General features: G+C 42.3%; 2 protein-coding genes across 7 annotated transcripts in view; one reads left to right on the forward strand and one right to left on the reverse strand.

Moving 5' to 3' along the window:
• Nucleotides 1-27,721, forward strand: part of COMT (catechol-O-methyltransferase) — a 363,876-nt gene that overhangs the window by 227,954 nt on the left and 108,201 nt on the right. The window lies entirely within an intron of this gene.
• GNB1L (G protein subunit beta 1 like) overlaps nucleotides 12,560-27,721 on the reverse strand; it is a 66,682-nt gene continuing 51,520 nt past the window's right edge. For all 6 annotated transcript variants that reach the window (XM_062631481.1, XM_062631480.1, XM_062631483.1 and 3 more), the window contains 4 exons: nucleotides 26,837-26,999; nucleotides 23,051-23,149; nucleotides 17,921-18,136; nucleotides 12,560-13,367 (listed from right to left, as the gene is read on the reverse strand). In XM_062631481.1, the coding sequence (XP_062487465.1) occupies nucleotides 13,101-13,367; nucleotides 17,921-18,136; nucleotides 23,051-23,149; nucleotides 26,837-26,999 (745 nt within the window). In that variant the 3' untranslated portion in view covers nucleotides 12,560-13,100. The remainder of the gene's footprint in view (nucleotides 13,368-17,920; nucleotides 18,137-23,050; nucleotides 23,150-26,836; nucleotides 27,000-27,721) is intronic.

Here is a 27,721-nt window from a genome sequence, read left to right on the forward strand (position 1 = left end):
AAAGGGTGGGCCTGCTCATCACAGCTTCTCTGGTGATGTGTTTTGGACAGTTGGCTTGTGTTTTTTGTCAGATGCTCACCAAGTGGCAGTCCCTTTGTGTTCAGAGAAGGTATTGAGCAGCCCCTCAGCTGTGTTGGAATACAGTATTATGAACACTTCTCATTCTTCCACTAGTCTATGAAAAGGAGGGGGTTGTCTTTTTGAAAGTTCTGTATTCATCCATGTTTGTGCATTTCCACTACAAACCTTTTAAAACAATCTTTCCCTTGAGCAGGTGGCAGTGTTAATAACGATGTTTATTCTGTTTTGGGCAGTGGGCTCTGGGCTTCCAAGACTTTTTGGAAGGGTTTAAGAAGGGATACAGGCTAACATGAGTATTTTATGTATTTTTTTTTCTGTTCTAAAAACCCCATGTATGTGGATCCATGAAAAGACTTGTGCAAGAAATATGTATTTTATTTGACATTTGCAGTGAATTGTGAGATTCTTAGTGTCTGACTAAACCATAATTAATGTTCTCAGAAAGGTTGATGTAAAATAGCCTTGTGCTTATTATTAGTCAGTGGGAAATGGCTCTTGGATGTGCTCTGTTGCTTTGCCGCTGTTACTTCAGAGTTTTCAGTATGATTTGTTATCTGTAAACTGATTAGTGCCAAAGCTTTGGTCAAACGTTTAATGAAGTTGTTATATTTATTATTTCTTTCAAAGATTATACAAACACTTTTTTTTTTTTTGTTCTTGATAGCTGCAGTGTAGGAAAAAAGTGAAAACAACCAAAGAATCATATCTGCAAACAGTGTAGATACATGTAGATACCTGTAGATATATGTAGATAATCTTATTTCATTTAAATTGAAAAGACATTGGACAGTGACATTTATAAATGTTTTTCCTCTTCTTTCTTTCTTTCTTTCTTTCCTTTCTTGTTGGATTATTTTGGTATATTTGTCAGTTTGGCAGCTCTGAAGTCTAAACCTGCCTTACAAAATGATGTTATTTAAATAAGGAGGGATACTAAGCTGGAGTTGTGAAGTCCGAGCAAAGAGGGAATTTCAGTAGGTGATTGCTCCCTCTCTTCCCTCTCCCTGGTTGCCAGAGCTGCCCATGGCTGTGATCTGTCATTGTGCCCCACTTGGCAGGGTTGGGGTCCCAGGTCAGAATGGATACCATACATTTGTGTTGGTAAATACTTGCTTTCTTTAAACATACACAGTGTGCTGCTAGAAGTGCAGAATGGCCACACACCTTTCCAAACGTACTTCACTGCGCAAGAGATGAGAGGACTGCGTGACCCAGGACATCAGGACTAAACTGTGCTCTTACAGAAAGTGGTTCAAGGCCCTTGCCTTGACGGTAGGATTTTCAGTTTAGTTCTGTTAGGAAAGCACAGAACTTCACACTATGGCTATGGACCCTCAGGTTGTTCAGTCCTAGTCTGTTCTCTGTGCTATAGAACAACCACTACAGAACTCCTGTGTCTGAATGGGAAGATGATGCCATGCAGTGGTGTCAAAGCTTTAGTTTGGGCTAAGAAAATGGTATTTCTAACCTTGCTTTTAGGACACCAACATGCAAGGTGCTTGTTATCAGGTATGATAGAAGTCAATTTCATGTCGTGTTTTAGTCCTTAAATCAAGCTTCCTCAGGGCTTTGACTGCTGTTTTTGCCTTGTATGGCCATGTCTGTCTCTCTGGATGGAAAGCAAATAGGGTTGATTTTGTATCAGAAAAAAAATCTAGTTCAAACAAACACCCCCATATCACTGTGCACTGACCAGTAGAAGCCTTTTGAAAATCACAGCAAATATGTAACTCTTTAATTTCATGTTACCTGTCAGCCACTTAGTCATGATATGCCATGTATAGGCCATGTCTTATCTGTGTATTGCAGTTTTATTTGGAAAATGACTTTGTATAATTATACAGATGTTTAAGCTTCTCTCAGTACATGCTGTCACCAAGGTCCATGGTACACACTTGGAAAGAATGCTGCAGCATTTCCAGACAATACTTCCCCTTATGGTCACCTCAGGGTCACATATAACACTGTATTTGAAAGCTGCTGGTAAAACACTCCCGAGCACAGAGGTTACAAGCACCCTTTGTCTCTTCCAAACAGGGCTAGAGAATACATTAGCCATGTGGTTCCATTTTCCAGAGGCACAGGCTGAATTTACTAATTGCTCCAAAGGTCTGAAAACCTCACCACTTACCTCAGTGGATAAATACAGGATTAGGCACTCACAGGTGAAACAAGGCAGGTCTTTGCTTGATCACTTACCCTAAACACTGGGATAGCTCAGGTTTTCAGGAATGTTCTTTTGCTGCTGGTGGTTTTATTTTTTCCTTGCTAGTGGACCTGACTACTAGGTCAGGACATGTATGTGACTTCCACATGTAGGACAGGAGCTACGGGGGTGAGACTTCTGTATGCTTGCACGTTCGTGTGTACCATTTACTCACTTCATGGATGTTCTTTATAATTTTTCCTCCTCTTCAGGGAGATGCTAGAACTGCTTTGGGTGGGACGGTGAAGGTGGTCCCCAGTAGATGCATCCTGGGGCATTGGCATCTCTTGAGTCAACCTCAAGCATGCATATGCATGGCCATTGCCGGGGGAGCAAGTACTCTGGCTTCCTTCGTGCTAGTCTGTGTAACAGTAGCTTGCAGGGTGGAGAATGACCCAAAGTAAGCAGTAAGCATAAAAAGGCATTGTGCAGGCACCAGGCTACTGGGGTCTCCCAGGGTCTAGAAGCTTCCTAGTGCATCCCTGCAAGGAGCCATGGCTAGTGATGCTGCATGGCCCAGAGCCACCTCAGCTGACGCAGGATCCTCCCCTTGCCAAATAGAGTTCATCCTCTACAGCAAGAGGGCTTCAGCTTGTGATGCCTGGATTGCTGGCCAAGGGATCTGGTCTGAAAGGAACAAGACCAGCTTGTTCACTCATGCTGTGCAACATTCTGCCGATGTAAAGGGATCCCTATAACCGCTGGAAACAAGTTAGGTGCCCGCAGGTTAAGTTTGGGGGGCAGAAGCTAAGCCCTGCTGCCTGGAGCAGCTCTGGGAGAGCCAACGCAGCAGTACTTGCAAAGCAGGTTTTGGCACCTTCGTCCAAGGAGTTCAAAAAGTTGTTGTGAGCCTGTTGAGCGTGGCTGGAGTGGAGGGTGCAGGAAGGGTATGAGTGTGCACATACATGTGCAGGTTCTTGTTGCTTTGCCTTCTGTTGTTCATTTTCATGATGGGTTGAAAACAAACCCGTTTATGCTGGCAGAGTGCTGAGCCGGTGGGTGCACTGGGCTGACCCGTCACTTGTGTAGCCGGGAGAGGCCGTGTCACCCCGGGGGGCGTGGGGTGGGGGTGGGCTTTGGGGGTACGCGGGTACCGCGGCACCCCCGCTCCAGCGGACGCGGTGCTGCGCCGTCGCCGTGCCTGAAGAGCCGGCTCCCTCCAGAGGGAAGAGCTGCGCATCGCACGGGTTAGGTCGTGCACACACGGAAAGTGAACCCTTACGGAACTGTAGCCAGGGCTTGCAAATATGCAATCTGAGAGAAAAAAAATACAGATTTGTTTTATAAAACAAAGGTCTGATCTTTGAAGCACACAGGCGTAAACTGGGAAAGGCAGTAATCTGTGAGTTAGAATTTGAGGATAATCAGCCAGTGGTTATTCGGCTGTTGCTATAAGCTGGTGTTCTGGAAGTGCAGCCTGCTAGTGCAGAGGCATGTATATGCATGTGTGTAGGTATGTAACTTTTTTATAAATGTATCATTTTTTTCTTCACTTAATTATTCTGATTGACCTGATCAGTCAGATATTTAATTTACAGGAGTGTGTGAAACAAACAGATGAAAGTGACTGCACCCAAAAGTTTCTATTACTGGCCATTATCATGAGCATTGTGTATGCTTATCAAGTGTTCTTAAGTTAAAGCAAAACATCCCCATTATCTGTGGGAATCTAGTTAGTGTATCAGAGGCTTTCTCATTTCCAAGAACATTGTTTCATTCTCTTTTTTCCTGCCCATTGTACACCTGATCAATGCAAAAAGCGAGGGTTGGTTTTAAAGATATACACTAAGTTTGAAAGGTGTGGAAATGTCCCATATACGCTGTGTATGTACATGTACAAGTCTGCTTTGCAAAGGTCCCCCTCCCTTCAGGAAGTCTATGTAAGGTACTGTATGTGTTGCATATGCCAGAAAAATGCCCTTATTCCCCCCCATTAGTAGAAATGACCTATTATAAATTTACGAAAGATACCATAGTTTTATAAATTGGCCGCATATGTTTGTGTAATGTATTTATTATATCACATTTCATAGCATTTTTGTTTTATGAAATTCAGCCTTGAATATGTCACATATGTTTTGCATATATGTGCAATACTTGGCCAAGTATATCTGAGTAAAGTATGATAAATGTGTTCTTTCCATATGGGAAATTAAATGTTTTTCCAGATTAAAAAAAAAAAAAAGTTTATGAAGAGCAGCCTATACAAAATAATTTTAATAAATCACTCTTATTTAGGTTAAATTATGAATTTGAACTAGTAACAAAGTGATTAAGAACAAAAGCCAAAGAAGTCACATTTAGGATCTAATTCTTTAAAGAGATGGTGCAGTATGGAGGGGAATGGAGCACACACTTTTTCCAGGCAAGCTGCTACATAGTGTAAAATCATGCAGACTTACACAGCAACTTCCGTCTCGTGTTCCTGGAGTGATTCTGCAGCTGATAAAGGATGGCCTTTCACCACCTCCAGGAGAGGACAAACATTTTGTACGGTGTGCCTCACTGAGAAAGCAAGTGCCCCAGAACATCTGTGCTAGCCTGAGCTCCAGTTAGTGTTCTGTAACTCCTGGATGAACAGCTCCCAGTGGTCATTGGTTGATGGAGAAGGAAAGGGTATTTTCCTACATCCACATATGCTCTCACTGTAGCTGGTTCTGGTAACTAAGCACTGGTGGCTTCAGTGGGTAGGGCAGGACACCTCTCGTGCTAGTGCTGTGTTCTGTACCTGCCTGCAATAGGGGAATTGCCCAAGTGCTCATGTACTGAGACTGCAGTCCTAGGGCTGTACATGTGAGTTGCAAAAGGAAGTTAAAGATGGAATGAACAACACATAAAACTTAGAGAAGCTTCTTCATGTGAGGTGTTTGTGCTATTAGTTTTCTCAGTGGTTTTAGCTTGGCTGATGGACAAGGGCGTTGTGTTTGCTCTTTTACTCTGCTTGCTTAGCGCTCCCACTGTCCCTCATTCTGGGGGGCAAACGGTTCCCCTTCCCCCTTGGTGCTCCAGCCTGGCTGCTTCAGCTGCCTTTTTGGGGGGCTGAGCACCAAGGGTGGGCAGGAAGAGCTCACACTGAGTGGAGGGGTTGTGGGCAAAGCTGTTCCATTCCAATCATTTTAGCAGGGAAGAGGAGGGGTGCTGAGCGGGGAGTGCAGCAGCCCTCCAGCCAGGCTGATTTTATTTGAGCACTGCCTTACACATTTCTTTTATTTCAGCAAACATGAAGTGAGTCTTTCATTTTATTCCCTTTCCTGCCTGTTGTCAACTGCTTCAAACCAGATGGGCTCAAGAGATAAAACTATAAAGACTCAATGTCTCTATTTAGTGTGATGCCAAGTCTGCATGCCATCAAAATATTTGAGGAAAAAAAACCTGAAAACACAATACTTAGCATAAGCCTTATGTTATAAGCAGCCTATATGCTTTTGTGTGCACAGACAATGTATCCATGAATCACTGAGATTTTCTGTCAGCAATTTTTTAATTACCATCAAGACACATGCCATGTCCACCTTCTCTGCCATGTTCGAAATTACTGTGTGGGCCCAATGCACCAACCTTCCTTCTACCTATGTCAGAACATGTTTATAGCAAGTGGTGCCATAGGTGCCTGGAAAATGTACCTTTGGATGCATGAGGTGCCAGAGCTATAGAGCAGAGTGATGGCTCAGCAGTTTAACATCCTCCCTGGACTCCCTGATCTGGTCATAATCAGGATCAATCAACCCTGCAGCTGGTAGGAAGGAGACATCGTTGCTGTCCAGAAAGTGCTGAAGGATTTCTGTATTTGTTACTGTCCCACTTTACATATACTGTGAGTAAAGCCTAGGAGGAAACGGCACCCAGCTGTAACAGCAATCCTCGTGCAGCAGCTTTCTATTTTTCTTTCCTTTTTTTTTAATTTTCCTTTTCTAAATCAAATTCAAATTGTAACAGACAACTGATAGAATTAGTGACTGCCGTGTCACTGTTCTGTAAGGAGATAGTATTGCTCTGGGATGGTTCTAATGCAGCACATGTGGCTGCTTCCGGACCCCAGTCCTTCCCACTGCCATCTCCCACGGCACTGTAACATCTGGCATTGTGACTGTTCATAGTACAGAAATAAACACCCACTCCTCTGGGTGAGCACAGAGGTGTATTTAGAAGTATAGGCTGCGGTTTATGGGATTTCCTAGTGTTCCAACACCTTTACAAAAGGTTGCTGGGGAGGTAGCAGCAAATGTCAATATCTGAAACTGAAATGAGCTGGTGTACAGGTTTAGAAAGACAAACCTTTCACTGTGTGCTAACTCTAGGAACTTTTCCTCCCTGTCACCTTTGTCCTTTTCCCATAAGGAATGTGGTGTCTTGCTGGAGGTGTTCTGCTTCAAGGACCTTTGTGCTTTCCAGAATCTTTAGATCACCTAATTTACAGGGGCAAGTTGCTTCTTTGTTTTGATTCCCCCCTTGCCCCCTTTTCTGTTATCCTCTTTTATCAAATCAAATTCCTCTGAGATAAGCCAGAATAAAGCAGTACCCAGTAATGCTGATAGAACATACAGATACATTTCATACTATCAGTCAGATGAGCAAAACATTCACAACTGAGGGATTATGTTGCTGTGGTCCCAACTATGTGTTTTAATAGTACATTACAGTGTTGAAGTTTTTGTGATGGATTGTATTGAACGGGAATAAACACCCACAGCTAAAACAAAATTCCCCCCCTCAGACATGAGCAGTGAGTGTATTTGAGGGTGTGTATCCCTACTCGGGAACAAAATTCTTAATAGGCAACATAACTGCAGCTGATGATAGCTTTAAAATGCAGAGGGGAGAGGATGGCTCAAGCCAGACGGACCTCTTACTTCGTGGTGTTTGATAAGGGGTGGTGGTAAATACAACCAGACACCAGGGCAGCTGTGACTAACCTGGACCCTGGCTGCTGGTCTTGTCTTGACCAAAAGGGATGAGGTCAGGGGGCAAACAATTTGGTATCTAAAATATGGCTACTTGCTCCACACTTACTTTGCTGCTGTTGTCAAGTTTCATAATTGGTATACTTTAATTTAAGTCTGTTGTAGAAATGGAACTTTTTATCTGCTGTATCTGATAGTGCAGAATTTTAATTTCTTTTCTGAGTTTAATTTTGTGCTGTGAGATCCTTAAATGAATTGCCACCCCCACCCCCCCCATGTGATCTTAATTCATGATCATTTTCTTTGCATTGTAAAAGAAACTTCCAGCGTGCCCCAGGAGAGCAGAGCATGGATTAAACACAGCCAGGTTTCCTTGGAAAAATTATTCTACTAGGGGGATCCAGGCCAGAAATTCAGACTACAACCAGCAGAAACCCCGTTCTGTAGTCATCACCATTGCCTTCTTGGTAGCACACTGGTCATGCTTAAGCATCAAACTCTGTGTCTCTGCGTTGCTGCAACATTGTCTAGTATTAATCCAGGCAGTCATGTACCATGTTTGATGTAATGATCCACACTTTCACACCACAGACACACAGCCAGAAAACCAAACACATTGATTTAGTGCTCAGTAATCCTTGTTTAATCCCCAGTCCTTTGGTTTACATCACTAACATGGCTCCTGTAGCAGTCAGTGTTCTATCTTTGCTCTTGGCAGACTGAATTAAGGGAAAGATTTATTAATTTGTAAGTTGGCTTTGTAGATGCATCTTAAATGTGTTAAAACCCAAAGCAGGCCAGAAGCAAGCATTGACTTAACTATAAAAATCTGCTCTTTAAAACTCAAACCTTTGCAACATTCCAAGTCAAGCTGCAGAGTAATTTATTGGCTTACTAAAGCAGTTGTATTGTATAGGGCTAAATTAAACAACTCTCATTGCAGGCCCTTGGCCCACTTCCTTTTTCACTCATTACTACAAACACAATTAATCTCCTCTTCCCTTGCTCATCTACACCCAGGTCTGCAGTGCCTTATGGCTCATGTACTGATCAGAGAAAGGCGTTGGAACGAATGGATTCATTTGCAAAACATGTTGGAGGGTCAGAGATCACCATTCATTGCAGTGGTGATAAATATTCCATGTAATTGCTGCACAAATGCTAGTGTTTGGGATTTATTTCTGTTAGTTTACGAATGCCGGTTGCTTTCCTCCCTCTCACAGCGCCAAAGATGGTGATTCTAGGGAGGAAGCCTTTTGTAATAATTTAGCTGTCATCACCTTCACTCCTGACTCCTTTAGGCCAGGTACAGGCTAGCCCTGTTCCTTTCTGGCAGGTGAGATTCCAGAGCTCACTTCAGCAGCTTAAGGTGGCTCTTCACTCCCAACCTTCCTGCTATCAACTCGGCTGCAACCTCAAGTGATAACCATGCTCACGGTGCAATTGCAAAGAGCGTTTTTCTTGGTTTTTTTACCCTAGAAAAAATTGTTGATTTCGCAGGTGCAATCAGACAAAACCAGCTGTATTTCACAGTCTGTAGAGATGTTGAGAGTTTGTATTGACTGTCCTTCCTGTTGGAAATCCTTCTACTTTGGGGAAGTCCAGGTCAGTTCCTTAAGCAAATAAACTTTTAGAAGACTTTGTAATTCACATTCAAACTACAGCATTTAGGCTCAACTCTAGATCAAACTAATGCTGTCTTGTTGCTAATTTCAAAGAAACTATAAAGTGAAAAAAATCAGTGTTTAAATCGAATCAGTGGTGATGTAAAGTGTTAATGGACTGATTGTTGCAATGTGCAAGTTTCACATGGGTAGTGCTTTGGTAATGGGAAGTAAATAAGTAGAGGATGCCACATGTAAGTGTAGGAATTCCTAAATATAGGAAGTATTCCTAAGTATAGGAAGCAGCTCTGCAACATGGGTCCTTCCTCTTGAAGCTGATGAAACTCTTTCCCCCCTGTGTCTGCCTGCTAGTAGGATTCCAGCTGCAGTTCATGCCCTCATTTTCAATTTACGCTTGCATGACTAAGTTTATTTTTAAATCTACCTAGTCAGACAAACAGAAATATTTAACCCCAGCAAAGGGCGGTAGTTGGATGTGAAGGCATGTTGTAATCATCCAAAAAACCCATTAGAAATCTATGAGTCTCCATCCTTACTTTAGACACCAATGTTGACAGTAAAAGAAATTTTTCAGATAAAATAAACTCGGGAGCTCCTGACTTTCAGGCTCTGATCTAATAGTACTCTTATTAAGACAAGGGATATTAATCCGTTCTTCCTAGTGATCTGCCACTGTGCCAATATCATAGTATTTCCATCAAAAGTTGTTTCCCACAGCGGATGTACGATGCACAGGCCTTCACTAAAGATGCATTTTGTGTACTGCTTTGGGATGCAAGGTCTAGAACCGCGTGGGGTGGCTGTGAGCCAGCCCCCAGCCACCTTGCCAGGAGCAGAAGCCAGGCTGCATCAATGCCTTGGAGCTTCATCATGTCCCTGCCGTGTTAGGTGCTCATAACTGGCGTTCAGAACCAAGTGGTGTGCTGAGCATGGAGCTGCTCCAAAATGCTGGAGAGGTTTGCACCTCAGTCCTCACTCGAGTCTTAAAACTGGCTTCTCACCTCTTACGCTGATGGCACAGCTGCCTTTATCTGTCAGGAGGATAAGAGGAAAGAGTGATTACTTCTCTGACAGGCCCAGGCTTGGCTCTTATTTCCTACAGTAACCATTTGCCCAAGATGGGTGAGCTCTGTGTTCCTTTTGCATTTCTGCTGGAGAAGCATTAAGCCTACAGCTCCATTCTGTGGAAATTGCCCAGTAGTGTCGGCTGCCATTTGCTGCCACGGAGAACTGGAATACTGGCATGCTCCAGGCCAGCCACCTACCTCCAGGGCCACTGCAGAGCAGCTCTCAATCCATTAGGAAAAGAGGGAAGAAGGAACTTTTAATAGCTGGGATGCGCAGCTGAGAGAGGAAACAGAGTGTGGGTTCACAACACAGGGACTGACTGTGTGTTAATGGTTGGGGTTTCTTTGGGGCGGGGGGAATGGAGTTGGTTGGTTTGGGATTTTGTTTTTTTTTTTGTGTGTGTGTTTTGGTTGGTTTGGTTGGTTTTGTGTGTGTTTTGGTTGGTTTGGTTGGTTTTGTGTGTGTTTTGGTTGGTTTGGTTGGTTTTGTGTGTGTTTTGGTTGGTTTGGTTGGTTTTGTGTGTGTTTTGGTTGGTTTTGTGTGTGTTTTGGTTGTTTTGGTTGGTTTTGTGTGTGTTTTGGTTGGTTTGGTTGGTTTTGTGTGTGTTTTGGTTGGTTTGTTGTTGTTGTGCTAAGCTGTGGCAGTTGCAGTGGTGCTCAGAAGCTACATTTTTCAGGTAGGCCAAAGGCATCTTTGGTTCCAGCCCTGACCAGTACCATGTCTGTTGTACGAAGAGTCTCAAGAAGGTTTTCCTGGCTTTGATCCATGCAAAATCCCAATAGCAGCTGTGCCTCTAACCCTGTACCTCAGAGTTGAAGCTGGGGATAACGGATACCTAGATCAGTGCTTGAGGAGATGCAGTGCTGGGTTTGGTTTTTCCAGCCTTCCAGGACAGTGCTCAACCATCAGCTTAACAAAGCTTTTTAGGGCATAGGCCATCATCAGCTCTCACTTCAAGGCTGTTGATTCTGAAGGTGTAGTGATTGCACAGGTTAAAGCACAGGGCAGGGCATTCTCCTGAGAAATGGAGACTTAGTTAATTAAACATTTAACTGATTTATTTATAATCTAAGTGGAGAAGAGACTAAAGTTGGGGTTAGGGGTCTTTAAAAATTAATTGATTGTGAGATTGTTCTCATACAGCACAATTTCACTCAGTTCTGTTTCAAGAGGCCCACACAGAAGGGACACACCAATCTCAAGGCTGCCCGACAGGCTTCATGTGTGGTGTAGGATGAGACAGGACAGCCAAAAGGAAAGCCTTTTGCAAACTCTATGATGGGTCCCTGGACCACACACAACAATGTTTTCCATATTTATTTGCTTATTTATCTATGTCAGTTCTGACATACTTTAGGAAATGGGAAAAAGAAGAAAAGGTTTCTTCCAGGAGTAGGTTGTGGATAAGGCCCCTGCCTCACTCCATAAGGCTGCTGGCTGGAGCCTCGTGTCCAGTGTAGGTGGCTCCTGGGTGGGGGGTGGATGATGGAGCACTTACTTACCATCTATGCAACTCTGTCTGGTAGATGTAATGAACACCAGCACCTCCCCTTGACTCGGGATCACTCAAAATTAGGCTTTAACTTTCAACTGCAATGTGATCCTCCATACAGCTACTGAACAGTAAAGAAATAATCAAAGAAATGCATTATTTAAAGTGTCATCACACTCCAAAATGTGTAAGGCCAAGTTTTATTTCTGAAAGCCTGGAAATAGTATCCTGTATCTGTGTCTAAATGGACAGAATGTCGGGCTTGATGCTTAAGACTTTTAGTCCAACAGTATTCTCTGCCTGTAAGGCACAGCTGGGTAGCAGACCCAGACCTTAATTTGCTTCTATGTTTTCCCTGAAATAATTTCTAAAGTCTTTTGATGTTGCTGTTCACTACAATTCTGGTGACTTTTTCTTTGATGATCAGCTTCGTACAGAGGCAGAAACAAGTATTTCCAGTGAAGTATCAACAGTGCATAGCCTGGACACAGAACACTTCAGGATGTAAAGCCGAGTTCTAGTTTCCAGGCCATCTCCTTTTCAACAAACCAGCCCTTGCTAACTGCAGTTGTAACTGCAGCTTTGTCAAGCAATACAACGGTGAGATGTCCATGAACACTTGTGTATGTCTATTGCTAAGAGATGGTGTATGGTTTAAAAGAATGCAAATGTTGCTTCATGATTCAAAAAGCCCCCTTCATTGGATGAATTTCAGCTTCCATGATTATAGAGCTGGCAAGTTAATGGAGCCATTCGCCCTGTGTGGATAAGGATTTATCCATGCAATTCCCCTAAATGTTAATGGGAGTTGTGTAGCTGAATCCCAGCCTTGCCATGCTGAAACCTACCCCTAACTCTCCAAGGAGAAGGGTGCTAATTGGATTGCTGAGTTTAAATCCTTCAGCTAGTCAGTCTGTGGAAAGGATTTAGCGCTGGCTCTGAAAGGCTTTACATAGCTTTGCAGTGCAGTGCAGGGGAAGATTTTTTTTTTACCCCTTTCTTTCTTGTGATTAATTGTGAAGGTCGAGGTGACAGGAGACATAATGAAATTCATAAATGCCAAAGGCCGTCCCTAGTCACATTCCTGGCTGTTGGTTTAAGTTAGAAACTGACAGAAGTGTGAACAAATCAAGGTTGTTCTGCTAGCCTTTCAGTTATGGGGAATAAAAAGTAACTGACAATGAGAAACCACTGGAGGTGGTTTAATGGGTATAAATTTTCAAGAACGAGTGACATTTTACACTGATTCAGATTTTTGGATACATAAATGCCTTACAGACTTTCCTGCCTATGGCAGGGGGTGTGAACTAGATGATGTTTGACGGTCTCTTCCAACCCCAACCATTCTGTGATCCTGTGCTCTATATTGTGCCCCCATGGCAGTCTGAGGGATTCCAGTCCTTTTTCACAAAAGAAGGTACTGGTACAAGTTATTTCAGCAACCTGCTAAAGACAAGCTGTTTTAAAGCCTGTAGCAGAACTCAAAGTGACTTGTTCTGTGTCTTCATTTGTGACTGGCTTTGCTGTGCATGTTACAGATTTTAAAAATCCATTTCCTCTCTGGAAAACTAAACTTGCAGCTTGAACAAGCAGCATAAGAATTAACCCAGAACTCTCACTTCAGCCTGGAAATAAATTCTACCACTTCTCCACATCCAGGTTTGAATTACAGTGTAAAGAATCCTTCACCAATCTTGTTTTCCTAGTCTCTGAAAGTGCAGAACACATCACGTTTGAGTATATATTGACCAGATACTGATGCGGTGATCTTTCGAGCCAGCTGCCAGTAGTCTCTCCCTGGGGTTTTTGTGGTTGGAGAAGGACACACAATGGACAGTTGCTGTATGATAGTCCAGCACTGCTAATGGCTTCAGTTTTTTCCAGCCAAATATCCTGATGCGATGATCCCACCCCGCTGTTGCTACAATCTTCTTGTCTGGACGGATGGTGATATCGGATATGCCAGCGTTGACAAGGTTGTGTGTTTTGTAAACCTGTGTGAGAAAGTTAAGAGGTGAGCTCTAACTGTTTAAAACAGAAGAAAAAGGAACCTGTGGGGATTTTAGAAGGTAGAGTGACCAGCAATATACACTGCTATCACACAGGTAGCAGGGAGCTTTTCACCACATGGCAGATGAAAAATTATAGACAGAGATGGAAAAGATCTCAATTTGATCCTATCTCCAGCAACATTCTCTAAAAATAATAGCATTGTGTGTATGTTTTTACTTTATACTGCATTTGAAGGTATTTATATTCTGTCACAAGTGAAGCTTAGAGTCAAGGTTTGAAAACCAGACTACACAGCTTTGCTTTTCAAGCTACTTTTCCATGAGCTGCAATGTTCAGTGCTATGGCCAGATATTTTCCCTGCCTTTGCAGTGTTTCCCATGCTGAGCTGATGTTAAACTACCTGCTACTTGTTTCTACTACTGTGGCCCCTCACAAAACCACCAATAAGCTGTGGTACCATTTACCACAGTCTTGAGAAAGGAATGCTTCCAGGAATTAGGTTACAGTGTCAGGAAATCTGTATTTCTAGTACTCCCTTCCCAAGAGACTTCTATTTACACCAAATTCCAAGAAGGGGATTATGACCAAGTTATTGATTTCAATCTTGGAAGCCTTTTGTTACTGTTTAGGGACTACTGGGCCACAAGTTTCTGAGGGGCACAATTAAATTGGAAGGCCTTTAGCTTCTTTCAGGAGGCACAGGAGCTGCACAAGACAGCCTTTAGAAATAAAAGTTTCCACTTCACTGACATAAGTTTCTCCTGAAGCTCAGTGTAATACACTTCTGCTGTGATCACCTCGTGTAACTTGTATTAGTCAGCAGTCTGCTGCCGAAGCATGGGCAGTGTGGGCACCAGTGTGCGTGCACCCATGTGTGCGTCTGTGTTGAAACAGCCCAGCTTTCGTCCCAGTGTGGAAGACACCTTTGGAGCATATGGACCTTGAAGTGCTGTTATTTATAAGCACAGCTGGAAATGACATGTTAATGCCACCATCTATTTCAGACTGAATCTGTAGCTATCTTGTACCAAAGCCTAATATAATTCAGTGCATGTTTTAATAAGCTGTGTGGTATTTGCTGTTTTTCTGAGGTGGGAAGGAACTGACAAGTATGTTTTACAGCTAAGTAGCTTTCCTTCTCAAAGGACAGTCCATGATGCATAGCTGGCACAGGGTTAAAAAGGATATATTACAGATCATTTAAACTATAATGCTGATGAGCAGTACGAGGCTGTATTTGGGCCTTTTTGTGGGGCTGCTACTGCAAAACCTGTACTTTTTGCTGGTATGTATGCTCCCCCGTTAGGCTACTGCAGTGTGGCTTCAGCAGGATTGTTGTTGGCGTATGCATATTGGCAAGGGATGGATTTCTTACTCACATCACCAGCCTGGCACATGTAAGTTGGGCCTTACTGTGTAACAGATTATTAGCTAATGGCTATAACCAATCTTGGGTGTGGTGCTTCCCATCATTACTGTCATTATGTGGGCAAGAGCCATACAGCAAAATCAGGGCGACTGGGAGAAATTGCATGTCATCAGCAAGCTACAGCTTGAAAGTGAAGCCTATAATGGTGATGCCTTTTGGCTATGGAACATAAGGGAACAGTGGGCATTTGTGCGTGATCTGCAAATACAAGAGGTGAGAGAGAAAAACAAAACAAAGCAGAACAACTTGCTCAAGGTATATGCAGCCAGATGAAATCCTAGTGCCAGGACTGGTGCCATCCAGTCACTTACGGGCAACTGCTGTAGTCAAATGCAAACCAACACAATTTCCTAACCAGAAAACCAGCTTGTAATTAAGAAAACAAAGAGGTAAAAACAGGTGAGCTACTTTAAGCCAGTCATGACCAAGGATACTTGCAACTACTAGCAGATGCACTGAGGTATTTTGACATGCTGAGGCCAACAGAAACACACCTCCTGTCCCCTCCTTAACACAGGCTAGCCAAGATTTTTCTTTTCCTTTTCTTTTTTAATCCTAAACGTCCCTCTCCTACACCCAAACGATGTCTTTAAGCCCTGTTCTTATAGGAAGAATAGCCAAGATAGCAGCAGCCTCAGCTCCAGCATTTGAAAGAAAAGCCTCAGCAACCTAACCACCAAAACTTGTACACTTACTTACATTGCTGCTTATAGTTTTTTCTTGTCATGTACAAAGGAGCTCCTGTGATTATCAGATTTCTCAGTTCTGCTTTGTTTATTCACCTGCAGAAGCTGTTTACCTCCTACATTATACCGCAAACATCATCACATAATTACACTATCTTGTCCAAATTAGAAGGCTCATAACCAATCCAGTCATTTGTTGACAGCGATGATTTCAGCAATTTTCTTGTAGAAGACAATACACCAAACTTTCCCCATAGCAATAAACTATGAAGTTACCTTCATCATCTATTCATTGACAAACTGGAACACTGCCATTTAAAACAGAGCTGAAGTACCATCATTGCATCATTATTTCTCCACCAGCAGATAGCTCTGCACCACAGTTACTTATTAAAACCTTTAGAATAAAAATAATGTGCCACTGAGTGGCTTTCCAACATCTACCATTACCTCAGGTACCTGGAATGTCAGGGAAAAAAATCCCCATCTGGTTTATATTATTAATGCAATAGTGGAAAAAAAACCTTAATCTATGTCCTTGACAATCTCTAGTGCTCGTATGAAAGATGCATTTTATTAGGGCAGTCATATTCTGTGTGAAGCACAGAAACATCACTTACAGTTTATAATACTTGGCATTTAAATTTATTCTGAGAAAAGCTACTATCACAGAGTGTGATGTGCTGAAGATGTAACTAATCCGACATCTCCTGGGAATGTGAATACCCTGTGGAAAACAATACCTGGAATATTTCAGGTGAAAACCTGTTTGTTTATTTTCCCCATGAGTCACACCTGTAGCCCTGCATTATGGGTAACTCATAACTGAAATGTGCTGTGGAGAACAGTATTTTCTCTGAATTTAGGAAAAAGCTTTGGTATAATTACTATGAAGGAATATATTAACACCAGAGTATGTGAAGCTTTAAGAAGCCTGTCATGATGTCAGGTTTCTGACACCTTGGCTTTAGAAGACTAGTCTCAATACCAAATTTCTTACTGGGACTTACCTGCTCACCTTTCTTCTGCTTCCTTGAGCTAAGGACACCGGGTGCAGATGTGTGCCAGTAGTGACAGAAAGGCTGGGGCAGGGGGAGGGAAAACATGACAAAAAAACACCCCAAACCCATGACAATTGTGTCTCAGACTTGTTAAAACTATCACATTGGCTTAGAATACCTTTGCTACTTACTCGGCATCTAGTGTGCCTCTTTTACTACATGTTGTATTGCTTATTAACATTCAGACATTCTCCTAGTGAGTGCTGTGTCCTCCAAACTTCATCTCAGTTGGATGCATTTACATTACATGTACTGAGATTTTAATGCCCTACCACTCCATATATGCTCGTTTAGGCTGTGAAGCCCAGCAGATTATACACCTTCACCACAGCCCCAGGGTGACAAGTCATTGGCTGCCCAAGCACTTGCTTTTCTTCCTGTAGCACCATTTGGAAACAGCATTAACTTGGCACACTGCCTAAAAAATGTCCAAAAAAAAGCTTCAAGAGTAACTACTGTTCTTTCATGGATTGGTGTATCCAGCAGTTGTCCTCTCAAGGATGGTATGGGGCATACAGGGAACTCTGCATTGTATGTTCCAGGGACAACTGCCGCTTAAAAAAGGGTAAAGCACTCAGCAGTGGAGAGGCTATGCATGGGCCATTTTAATTTTCATGAGCACTAATTTTTATTTATGCACTTCATTTCCACACCTAGTTAAAACTTACTTAACCCCGTGGCACTGTTGGAACACTCACTAATGTTGTCTAGATTAAGCAACATTTATTCAGTAGCATAGACTAAACTGGTGATCGTGAGACCTCTAAACCAGCCATTCTAGGTATGCAGAGCTCAAACACACACTGATATATCCAATGGACTGATTGTCTCTGTCTCTAGCTGAGGGTCTGAAGGTGCCAAAGGATGCTGGCTGTTAAACCTCACAGTGCTAGCTGTGCTAGCCTACTCTTTTTGTTTGTGAAATACGTCATGGAATATTTCTGTCTTTCCCACATTGGAAATAAAGCTCTAACCATTCAAGCAGAACCTTGGAAAATCAATCCTTTGTTTCTCATTTTTGTAACTCATTTATAATGTTTAGGACATTCTGAGAGCTGAATACTACTAACGTGATAAATGAAGATACAGAGGCAATGGCTTGAGTAATGCTGGGCTTGTGTGCCTGTTGCAACTTTGGTAAAACCAGAAACATGTGAGACAGGGGTTTTTTGCCTTTTTTTTTAAATCCTCACCATCTTGTGCTAAGTCCAGTCACATAGCACAGACATTCTAACCAGTCTGTGATTAATTAGCTAGAGATCTGCAACAACTCTTCTTCATGACTAAATATTTTTTTAGTCTATCAAACTGTTAGTGCAAAGTGGGATAAATGACACTAGAGGGCCAATGATCCTGACCTGGAGGTTCTGTTGCTCATTGAGGCTCCAGATGCTAAGCACCTTTTCAGATGAGCCCGAGATCCCCTTGGCCTTCTCCGAGTCAAAGTCAAGGCTCATCACTGGCTCCTGATGGCAAGCAAGTTGGCTCAATGCTTTTCCCATTGACAAATTCCAAAGGACCACTGATCCATCTTCATAGCCAGCCAGAAGCAAAGGTTGTGAATCACTGCTGAGCTGATTGAGGGAAAAGTAAAATTGTTTGAAAAGTAAACAGTCTGTTGGGAAAATGACTGTCCCCATTTCAGTCCAAACACCAAGAAAATAAATGGAAATGCTGACTGGTGAACAAGTGAAAAATTTACAAGTCTGAATGTCAAAGCTTCATAGTCCACCCGTTTACACAAAGTGTTACTAACTGCTGACGTGCACCTATTTTTATATCTACACATAAAGTCTATGTATATATATATACATATATATATGTATCTAACATGGACATATATACACACACACACACAGAGAAAACTTCTCTCTGCAAATCCAAACTGTTGACATCTACAGCACCTGAAGAAAGGCTGCCTGAAGTTTCCAGCAGCTTTCCTTCGTGGCCTGAACTTTCTGCTCCTTAAAAAAATTCCTAGAGCAAGTGAGTTACTATCAAGCTATACAAACCCGCATGGACACTGAAAGAAGTGCCATGCCCAAAGATTCCAGTTTCACACTGCCAAGTGTAGGGTTACACATAGGGATCAATTACCCAGTGCTTCAAGGTAAACACTGAGCCTCCCGTAAGGAATCTCAGGGTGAGTCACCAAGGGGTTAACAGGCGCCCGAGTCCCACTGTAACCAATTGAGAGCTATTTTGATTAATGATGTCACAGGCCAAGGGCCATGGCACCCTGGGCAGACACCTAATTTATTTAAGCCTCTGAAATAACTCAAAGAAGGGAACATTACTGGATTACATGTCACACTTAAGGAAAATATTCATCATTGCTCCAGCCAAAAGACTAATGACCCCGTAAGCAGTAACTGGGTATGTGAGTGAAGATGCAAATCCCTGATGCAAAGCAACTACAAAACAGGCATCTGCTAATGCCAGCTATCTCTTTGGTACGAGATGAAACACCAAAAACAAACACTGGGATTACAACCACCGCATGCAGGCACGTCTAAGAAATGTATCCAGGTTATTCAGCTCTTTCCAAACACTCTTAGATCCTTCAGGATATGTTTACTTCGTATTCAATTCAAAATTACGTGTAAGGACATTTATAAAGACTTGCCTTTTACTGGTATTGCATTACTGAATGAAGTTCTTCAAACCAGCTGGCTGTCAATGGCAGGATACCAGCCTGCAGTGGCCAAAGGCTCAATGCTTCTATTAATGGTCCAGACAATTCTTCCACTGGTTACTATTTGTTCTAGGGGTAGTTAAACTAACAAGAGATGGGTGGTCTGGGTAACAGGACTTCTGAGTAAAAGCCTCATGTTCTTTCCTCAGATTTATTCAGCCTTAAGAAGGGTTTAAATGAGGAATGGATCTCACTGTGTGGAGAAGAAAACTGCCTCTTAGAAGAAGGAAAAGCAAAGGGAAATCCCCTTTATCACCCTTCTGAACTGGGATCCTGCAGGAGCCTCATTCTTTGCTTTAAGATCCCTTTTCTTTTGAGAAGGCCGGGAACATGCTCTGGGTAGGAAGGCCCACAGAAAAGGTCTCCTGTAGTGCCCAGAACTGTGCATGATTCCTCTGTCAATTTTTTTTATTTGCTAAAATAATAAAACATGAGAGCAATGAATGTATGTCAATACATATGAGTTAAACCATCAGGGTTAAAACTTGAACAGAGGAAGTTTAGATTGGATATAAGGAAGAAATTCTTTCCTGTAAGGCTGGTGAGGCACTGGAATGGGTTGCCCAGGGAGGTTGTGAATGCTCCATCCCTGGCAGTGTTGAAGACCAGGCTGGACAGAGCCTGGGGTGAGATGGTTTAGTGCGAGGTGTCCCTGCCCATGGCAGGGGGGTTGGAACTGGATGATCTTAAGGTCCTTTCCAACCCTAACTATTCTATGATTCTATGATTTTGGGTGAAGAGTACCTGGGTTTTGAAGTTAAAAAAATAAATCTGAATGATAAAAACATTCCAGGTTTAATTTATATTCAGTAAAGGGTAAACCTTCAAAGCAAAACAAAGTCATACCCCATCCACCCCCCCTTATTTGTACTGCTCTTCTATGAGCACAGGACTCCAGAGCCCTGCGGCTCTACAGCAGATAGAGCTTCCATTAGCCAACACCACAAGATATGGGTGGGCAGGGTCAGCTCCTCTGCTTTACTCAGCACCAGACAGCAGATTTTCATAGGTGCTCATAACCCTCATTAAGACAAGAGTGAGTGCTCAGTGTTATGGGAAAAGCAAAGCAAAACCTTTTGTTGTTGGGTTTTTTGGTGCTGTGGGTATCTTAGCTTAGATTTGAAACCCAGTAACTTGGAAGTGAGATTTAAGATTGGCCTATTTTGAAAGCAAAGTATTGTTTTCTATGAACTGAAGGTTGCTACTTCTTCCCAAGTTTTCCTAACTGTATGAAGTGTAGTATTTTGATAAGTACATGTACTTGAACTTAAACAATAAAGGCCATTGCAAGATGAGGGAACCTCTCAAGCTGATGCCTGGATTCATCAGGCAGTGCTTTCACAACAGCCTGTTTATTTCAGTTCCTAATAACGGACACTTCTGGTGAAAAGTCTTCTCCATTCATGTTCTGTTTCAGTGGAAAAATGAAAATATAAATCATTGTTCCTCCTAAGCAGAACACTTTGTTGTTGCATTTGGATACCTGTCAAGGAAGGAAGAAGAGGTGACGTGCTGTCAGCTCAACAGCAATAATTGCTGTAGTTTATATAAAGTAATAACTCTGCATTTCCAGTTTCTACATGTATTATTCCTGTTGCATTTTTTTTTGCACCGTTACGCAACATGATGCCTTCCCCAAGGAGCGCAAAAAATATAAGGGAAGCCTATTCTTACTCCTACAAATCCTGCTCCACCCAGTTAGTAATAGCAGGAAGGTGTGAAGCTGAAGGCACAACATATTTAGGAATACGAACGTTCACAAGGCAAAAACCTGTTGTACAAACATACAATTAAGGACAGACTTTGTAAAATAAGGGGGAAAAGCTTCAAAACAACAAAATAAACAGCCACAGGCTTTTTAACTGCTTAGGTTAAGCCGGTGAGGCTTAATCTACAAGCCTAACCTAAGCCACAATTTCCTTCTGCTCTATAGTAACGTTTCTAATTCATTGTGCTGCTGGTAAGCTGTGGTTTCCCTGGTTCATGGATCTTTGTTTACTGGCATGCAGAACAATATGATACATGGCCATAGCCCGCAGACTCTTGCTGGACAACAACCACAAGCATACTTCCTTCAGACCATTATGTGGCTCTCTCCGTGTCAGCTTCTGTTTCAACTTGTTAATTTACTGTGCCATAAGCAACATCAAATAATCTCTTAGGCAACACGTTGCCCATAGGCGATGGGTTGGGGAGAGCTCATCTCCCGGGTATGTCTATATTGCCCAATACAGTAATGCACAAAGGAATCCTGGATGGCCTCTAAACAGGAAGGGCTTCAGCTGGGTTAGCTCGTGTTCCTCTGCTTTTATGGTTACACGGTTACTCAGTGTGCCGCTTCCAGTGAAACCACAGAACAGAATGCAGAGCATCACTCTGGTACACCACAAGCAATTATTTGCCCTTAAGAGTATTCTCCTCCCACACACTTTTAAACCGAGTTGCACTCATTTGTAAAAGAGCATGCCCTGCTGTGAGACTGTGAGGGATTATCTGCCCTGGCCTGCTGCAGTCTAGGAAGCTGCGGTGACTTTCCAAAGCTAGAATTTGCATGGAATAATTTACCTCTTCCCAGTTCCCTGCTTTATCCCCATTGGCAACAAAATTAAAACCTACATAAAATTAAGACTCTGCACCTGCTCCGCTTCCTAGAGGAATAGCAATATTAGTGCATGTAGAAAACATGGCAAGAGAGAGAACTTCTTATAAAGGCAACAAAATTTTCAACACTGATCATTTCCTCAGTTATCTTCACCTTATTAAAAAATGTCCAGGAGACAGAAAGCCCCATTCATTTCACTGAGCACTGAACACTGATTGCATTTTTAGGAGAAACTTTCTGTTTAATAAAAGCCTAATCAGTCTATTTCATTTTCTTTCCCAGTTTTTAATTACAGCATTACAGGGACTTGAACTGTGGCCTCTCCTAGTTTTGTCTGAATTCCTCCTGACTTCAGTCACACCAGGACCTTGAATGAGGACACCAAGGCCTCAAATTCACAACTGATTGATAACTTTTTCAACTGAAACCAGTATAAATGTTCAGACGAACCTGCAGGAACAACATACCTGATATCAGCTCGGATGGCAGTGCACTCCTGTAACAGTATGTGGTTGGGACTCAGCCAACTGATTAAACTGGGAATCAGCTTTGCCACCAATTCTCCTGCAATTTAGAGCCAATCACCTAAGCTCCTTCCTCCCTCTACTGCCACCTTTTTGTATTACGTGGCTTTCATTGCAGGCACCCCATAAACATGATGGGCTGATTCTCTACAAATACGTTTAGGGTTTTATTTTTTTCCACTAACTGCTTTTATTTACCTTTTGTCCAAAGTCAAAGCTACCATAAATACTGTTCCTATTGTATGCCTGGAATAGAAATGTTCATAGAGTGCTTCCTTGTCCTGAGGGCATTGAAGTGAATGTAACCTGCCATTAAAATCAGTGTTTTTAAGTAACCCAATCATTTCTCATCGTTCTTAATGCAGTGAGAAACCATATCAAACAACTAGTTTTGGTAAGTCACTCATTTTCCTCTTGATTGATGCAAAAACCGTATCTATCCTAAGGATACAAAGGTTTTCCTGAGCATTTGCAAATCTTCCATTAAAGCTTGGAAAGCTCTGAAAGTTACATTAAGGATGTTCACAAATCTTTCCCCCCTTTAATAGTATAATTACTTGATTGGTTTGATAATAAATCAAAATCCAAGTGAAGAAAGATTCATGTGCTTCATATAAAATGAATCACAGGGAAAACATTTCACAATTAGCAGGCACTCTTGCCTTACCTGCCATAACTTCAGACACATGGGCATGCCCAGCTTGGCACCCACCTCTGGCTTCAAGGTACAGACTGACGTCTTGGATGGCAGCTCCAAAACCTGAACCTGACATCAGGAAAACAAGAGTATTTGGTCCAGCTCCAGGTCAAAATTCTGCTGTTAAAAACACAAGTCTTTTAAGGTGATTAAGGTTAGTATTAAGCTCTTCCAGTAAAAACTGTCTGGAGGAAACAGGAATGCATGTTAAGTTGGAATTGTAGGGGAATCTACAGCTATCTAAATACAGTCATTGTTTTAGGAAAGACCAGACAAAACTGCTGGAATGAACACATCCTCTTCTTTCCCCCTTCTAGTTAATTTGTGTTAGTGTTCTTTCTGTACAGTAGATGATATTGTGCATACAGTAGATGATATTGCAGACTGCTTCATCTGAAAACACTCCCCCAATTCCTTTCCCTTGCCCTTTTTTCCATCTCTGTGGCTAATTATTTGTTATGTTTGCTCGTGGACACTTGCACTGTCTCCTCTGTTCTGTCATGGTAACACACAGCTTGCATGGGCACTATGGATATATCAAAGGTGGATTTTTTATTTACTAGCTGACTGTGCTAACAAATGTAAACCAGAATTTGCTAATGCAGGCTGGAGCAGGGATGGCACACACGTATGTTCAACGCAACACTGTCTGACCCCGCTCTGAACAGGGGGTCAGACAATGTTGTGTTAAACACCTGCTCTCTGTCTACTCAGCAGCTTCCACTGTTACTTGCACTGATGGTAATGAATTATGGATCATCTTTTTTCTTTTTTTAGCATTGGGCATGTCTTTCTCCTGCCAAGGAAGTAGCTCATTTCCACCCCAGGATGACGGCAGGCAAGATCAGGGGAGCCTGCCTTTGCAATTTGGCACGGGAAGGTTTCGAGTCTCTTGATTGACACAGCACTGTCTCACTATGGCTGATTCTCCAGCCTCGAACTATGGAGAAATAGAAGTTCTTAGGTATCAAAAGCTTGCTGCCAGGAGCATTGCTGTTTCTCACAAGCATACTGAATCACTAAGGTGATCTTTTATTTTAGTTAAATAAACAATGGTCTGCATTATCTCATAAAATTAAAGGACTTAAAACATTTTATAAACGCAGCACCAGCAGCCATTCTGGGCTATTTCAGAATGTGCAAAAGCCCAACAGTGCTGTTGGACAGCCCCAGTCACGCGAATTTCCTTAAGCATCTGAGATGAGGTATTAGACAAATATGGCTCCTCTGGGAGCCATCAGTCAGGACCACGGCAGCTGCAATGGCTTTCCAATCCCATACCTTTATTTCAAAGCTTGCCAGAACATCTTCCTATTTCTAGGGGTTGTCAGCTAGCCTGCCAAAAGCCAGCTGCACTCTAGGAGTGCAAGTCGATAAACACAATATACACTTCCTAAAGCCACTTAGCGATGGGGCAGGAAACTATCCTCCAGATTTGAGGAATGGAGGCTGCAGCGAAGATGTAGACCAAAACTATGAACAGACCAAAGTTTAATCATCTGGGAATTCTGTTCTTCGGAGCTACACTCTTAACAAAAGATGCTTTTCTCTTGGCAACTTTCTTGCTATCAACATAATGACCAAGTTAGCTATTGCAGGAAATGGGCTATAAATATGGTGTCCTGCTCTCATCTTACATCTTTCATCACTGGCCCTCCAAAGGGCATTGCCTCGAAGACAACACTGAAACTGTAACTTTTACATAATAAGGAAGGATAAGTGTTCTCTGATAAACACAAGTCTGTGGGTTAAAAGAAAAAAATCCCATCTCCTTCACTTTACCTTGATTAGAAATGGACAAACTGGTATAAGGGCTTCAGCTGGGCTTGCGAAGGACAAAGAAAAGCACAAAGATGAGAAAAGCTTTCTGCAGAAGGCCAGCAGGCATGAGCTGCCTGTGTTAGATTGACAGTTCCAGAGACTGTCTGCATTAGAGGCAACTGAGCCTTAGAAATAAATACTATTTCATATATTTTGACAACTGTAACCTAAAACTTGAAGTTCTGTGTTTATATTGGTTTTGCTTAATAGGAGAAAGATTTGCCTTTGCCTGAGGTTAATAGTGTTCCTGGGTGGCTAAAACTGGCCACAAGGAAACACACCCTTTTTCTTTTTCACATTAATAAAGCTTTTAACATGTTTCTGGCAAAGTGGCAAGAAAAGTGCATGTAACTCATAATTGGTGATTTAAATGCAATCATGAACAAATAAATGCCTGTTCAGATCTCATTATTTATGGACTGAACCTGCTTTAAGACAAAATTACTCTTTTTTTGGGCACCAGCCAAGCATAAACACTTATTAAGTCTTAATTTTAATCATAAGCTGCAAATGTACTGTGTCTCACACAGTGCTGCCTATTTGGAAGCACTATATATTATAGGAGCTTATGTGAATGTCTTGAAACCCGACACAGTTCTAATGCAAAGGTTCATACATGGAGTGGAACTCTTACCTCAGGAGACAGCAAATCATTATCAGTTTGCAGGGCCCAAGGACAGAAATGAAAATAAAACAGAGATGAGTTGTAAGAGACTTTGGGGTGAACGCCTGCTCTTTGGATCAGGTGGTTATTCAGTTGTTCATTACCAGAATGTGTGTGTTTGTACTCTCTGCCTGACACAAAACCTCTTCTCTGGCTGACACAAGAACGCACTTGTCAGGTTGTTTTTTCAACTGAGGTATTACTGAGCACTGCTGTAAAATGGAGAGAGGCCTTTGTTTGATCAGAACAAGGTACGGGAATGGTTGTATTTACTGGTACAGTGGTTGTATCTACAGGCTTGGTCAGTTCTGTAAAAGGCAGAACATTCTGGCGGTCAGCCAACAAAGTACTTAAATATGTGCTTAACTTCTGAATAATAAAAAATTCACTTTTTCTTACAATACAGGCACCATTCCCACTTATTACTTCATCTATAAAATACGCAACTTTCAGTTTCAAGATACGTATCCCATAGTTCAGAAAAGCATCTGACCTTGCAATTAGCAACAATATTTCTTTTCATATTTATGCCACTTTTTATTTTTTCATTTTTTTGGTATTTTGATGTCAAGTATTTGAAATAATTAATTTTTGTGTGATGTCCTCAAATAGTCCTTCAAAGAAAACAAAAATACGATTTCTCCAAAGCAGAAGAGGAAACTGACAACAAAGCTGTCAGTCAGTGATTCTGTGATAATGGGTTTTAGACGTGGACTTACCCAGTAGGAACTGAAAGGGACCCTACAATTATCTCATACTGAGCAAACCTCTGGCTGCTAATAGTGATTCAACTATTTCCAGCCAAGGTACCAGTTAAAGAATTAGCCTGGGGTGAAAGACCACGCATTGCATTACAAATCACCTACACCTCCCCTCCTCTCACCAAACACGACTTTCAGCTTCAGATGGAGGATGAGTACCTCCACCTGATGACAGACTTTCTGACCATTAGTTCCCACAAGGACTCTTGTTCCCCTTCAACAGTATTGAGCAGCACCAGAAGAGTTTTAAAAACTCCTGCACATGAAAGATCAGCAGCAGCTGCAAATACTTACATGTTAGACAATCTTGGGGTGGTATCCTTGTTATCAGAGCTTGAGTTATAGAATTCAGTCATCTTTCTGGCAGGTAAAATTAGTGACTAGGACCCCCAAAGGCTCCTTGCTCTGCCCTCTCTTCAGCAGAGAACTTGAGAATAGTGAAGTTTCCCCTTCTCAACTATCTCCTTTCAAAACCAAAAGCAATCTCTCAGAAAAAAAGGTACTTCCTACCTCCTCGAGGGCTTTGGCTGCCATGGCCATTAGCCAGCGTCCCTGTGCCACCATTAACAAAGAGCATCTGCAGAATCCCACATTCTCCGTAAAGACAGAATCCATCACTGAAGTCCGTCCTTCTTCCAAATCCCACAAGCAGATCCTCTGGTCACGACCCTGACTGTTACAGTAAAACAAGTTATCCATGAGCAGCAGGTCTGAGAAAGCCTGGCTCCTGCAGGCTAGTATCTCAAAGTAGGGTCTTTAACATGCAGCGAAGGAGTGAGCTTTGTACAGCTTCTGTGGGGTACTGACAGGGTCTTCCATGAAACATCTGGGAACCACCGAGACAACCACCCTTCTGCTGGCTGCACAACTGGCCAGTAGGTTCAGAAGTTCCTAGGAGGAGGAAGGGCCTGAGGGGGAGTCAGGTACCCTGCAGTCACAGCTAGCCACGTTTCCTTGTAAAAAGGGACCTGATCAAACACAGTTATGCTGTTTATATGTGTGTGTGTATTTCTGAAGTTTCATGACTATTTGAGCATATTCATCATAAATGGTAAAGTGTAAGTATTTTTATTAGAGCTAATCTAAAGGAAACAAAAATATCCAGAGAGTAACACATTCAACACTTTCACCCTAGCAATGAAGTAGAAATGTCAGGTATGTTGACATCTGAAAGACAAATAGCCAGACAACAAAGACCGCATCAAAGATAAATAAAAGGCTACAGTTACACAACAGTCAACTTCCCACAGCCACAGGGAGAGCACAGAAGGCTTACAGCTCTGTGTGTGTGGTGACACAAGAGAGGTACTGCTGGTGCAGTGAGTAGCAGGAATTAAACAATGAAACACCGTGGTTAAAATATTCAAAACCAGAGAACCAGCATCTGCATCACTG

This window comes from Pezoporus occidentalis, unplaced genomic scaffold, assembly GCF_034315485.1.
Source record: "Pezoporus occidentalis ecotype Australia unplaced genomic scaffold, CSIRO_AGI_Poc_V1 ctg37, whole genome shotgun sequence".
NCBI lineage: Eukaryota > Metazoa > Chordata > Aves > Psittaciformes > Psittacidae > Pezoporus > Pezoporus occidentalis.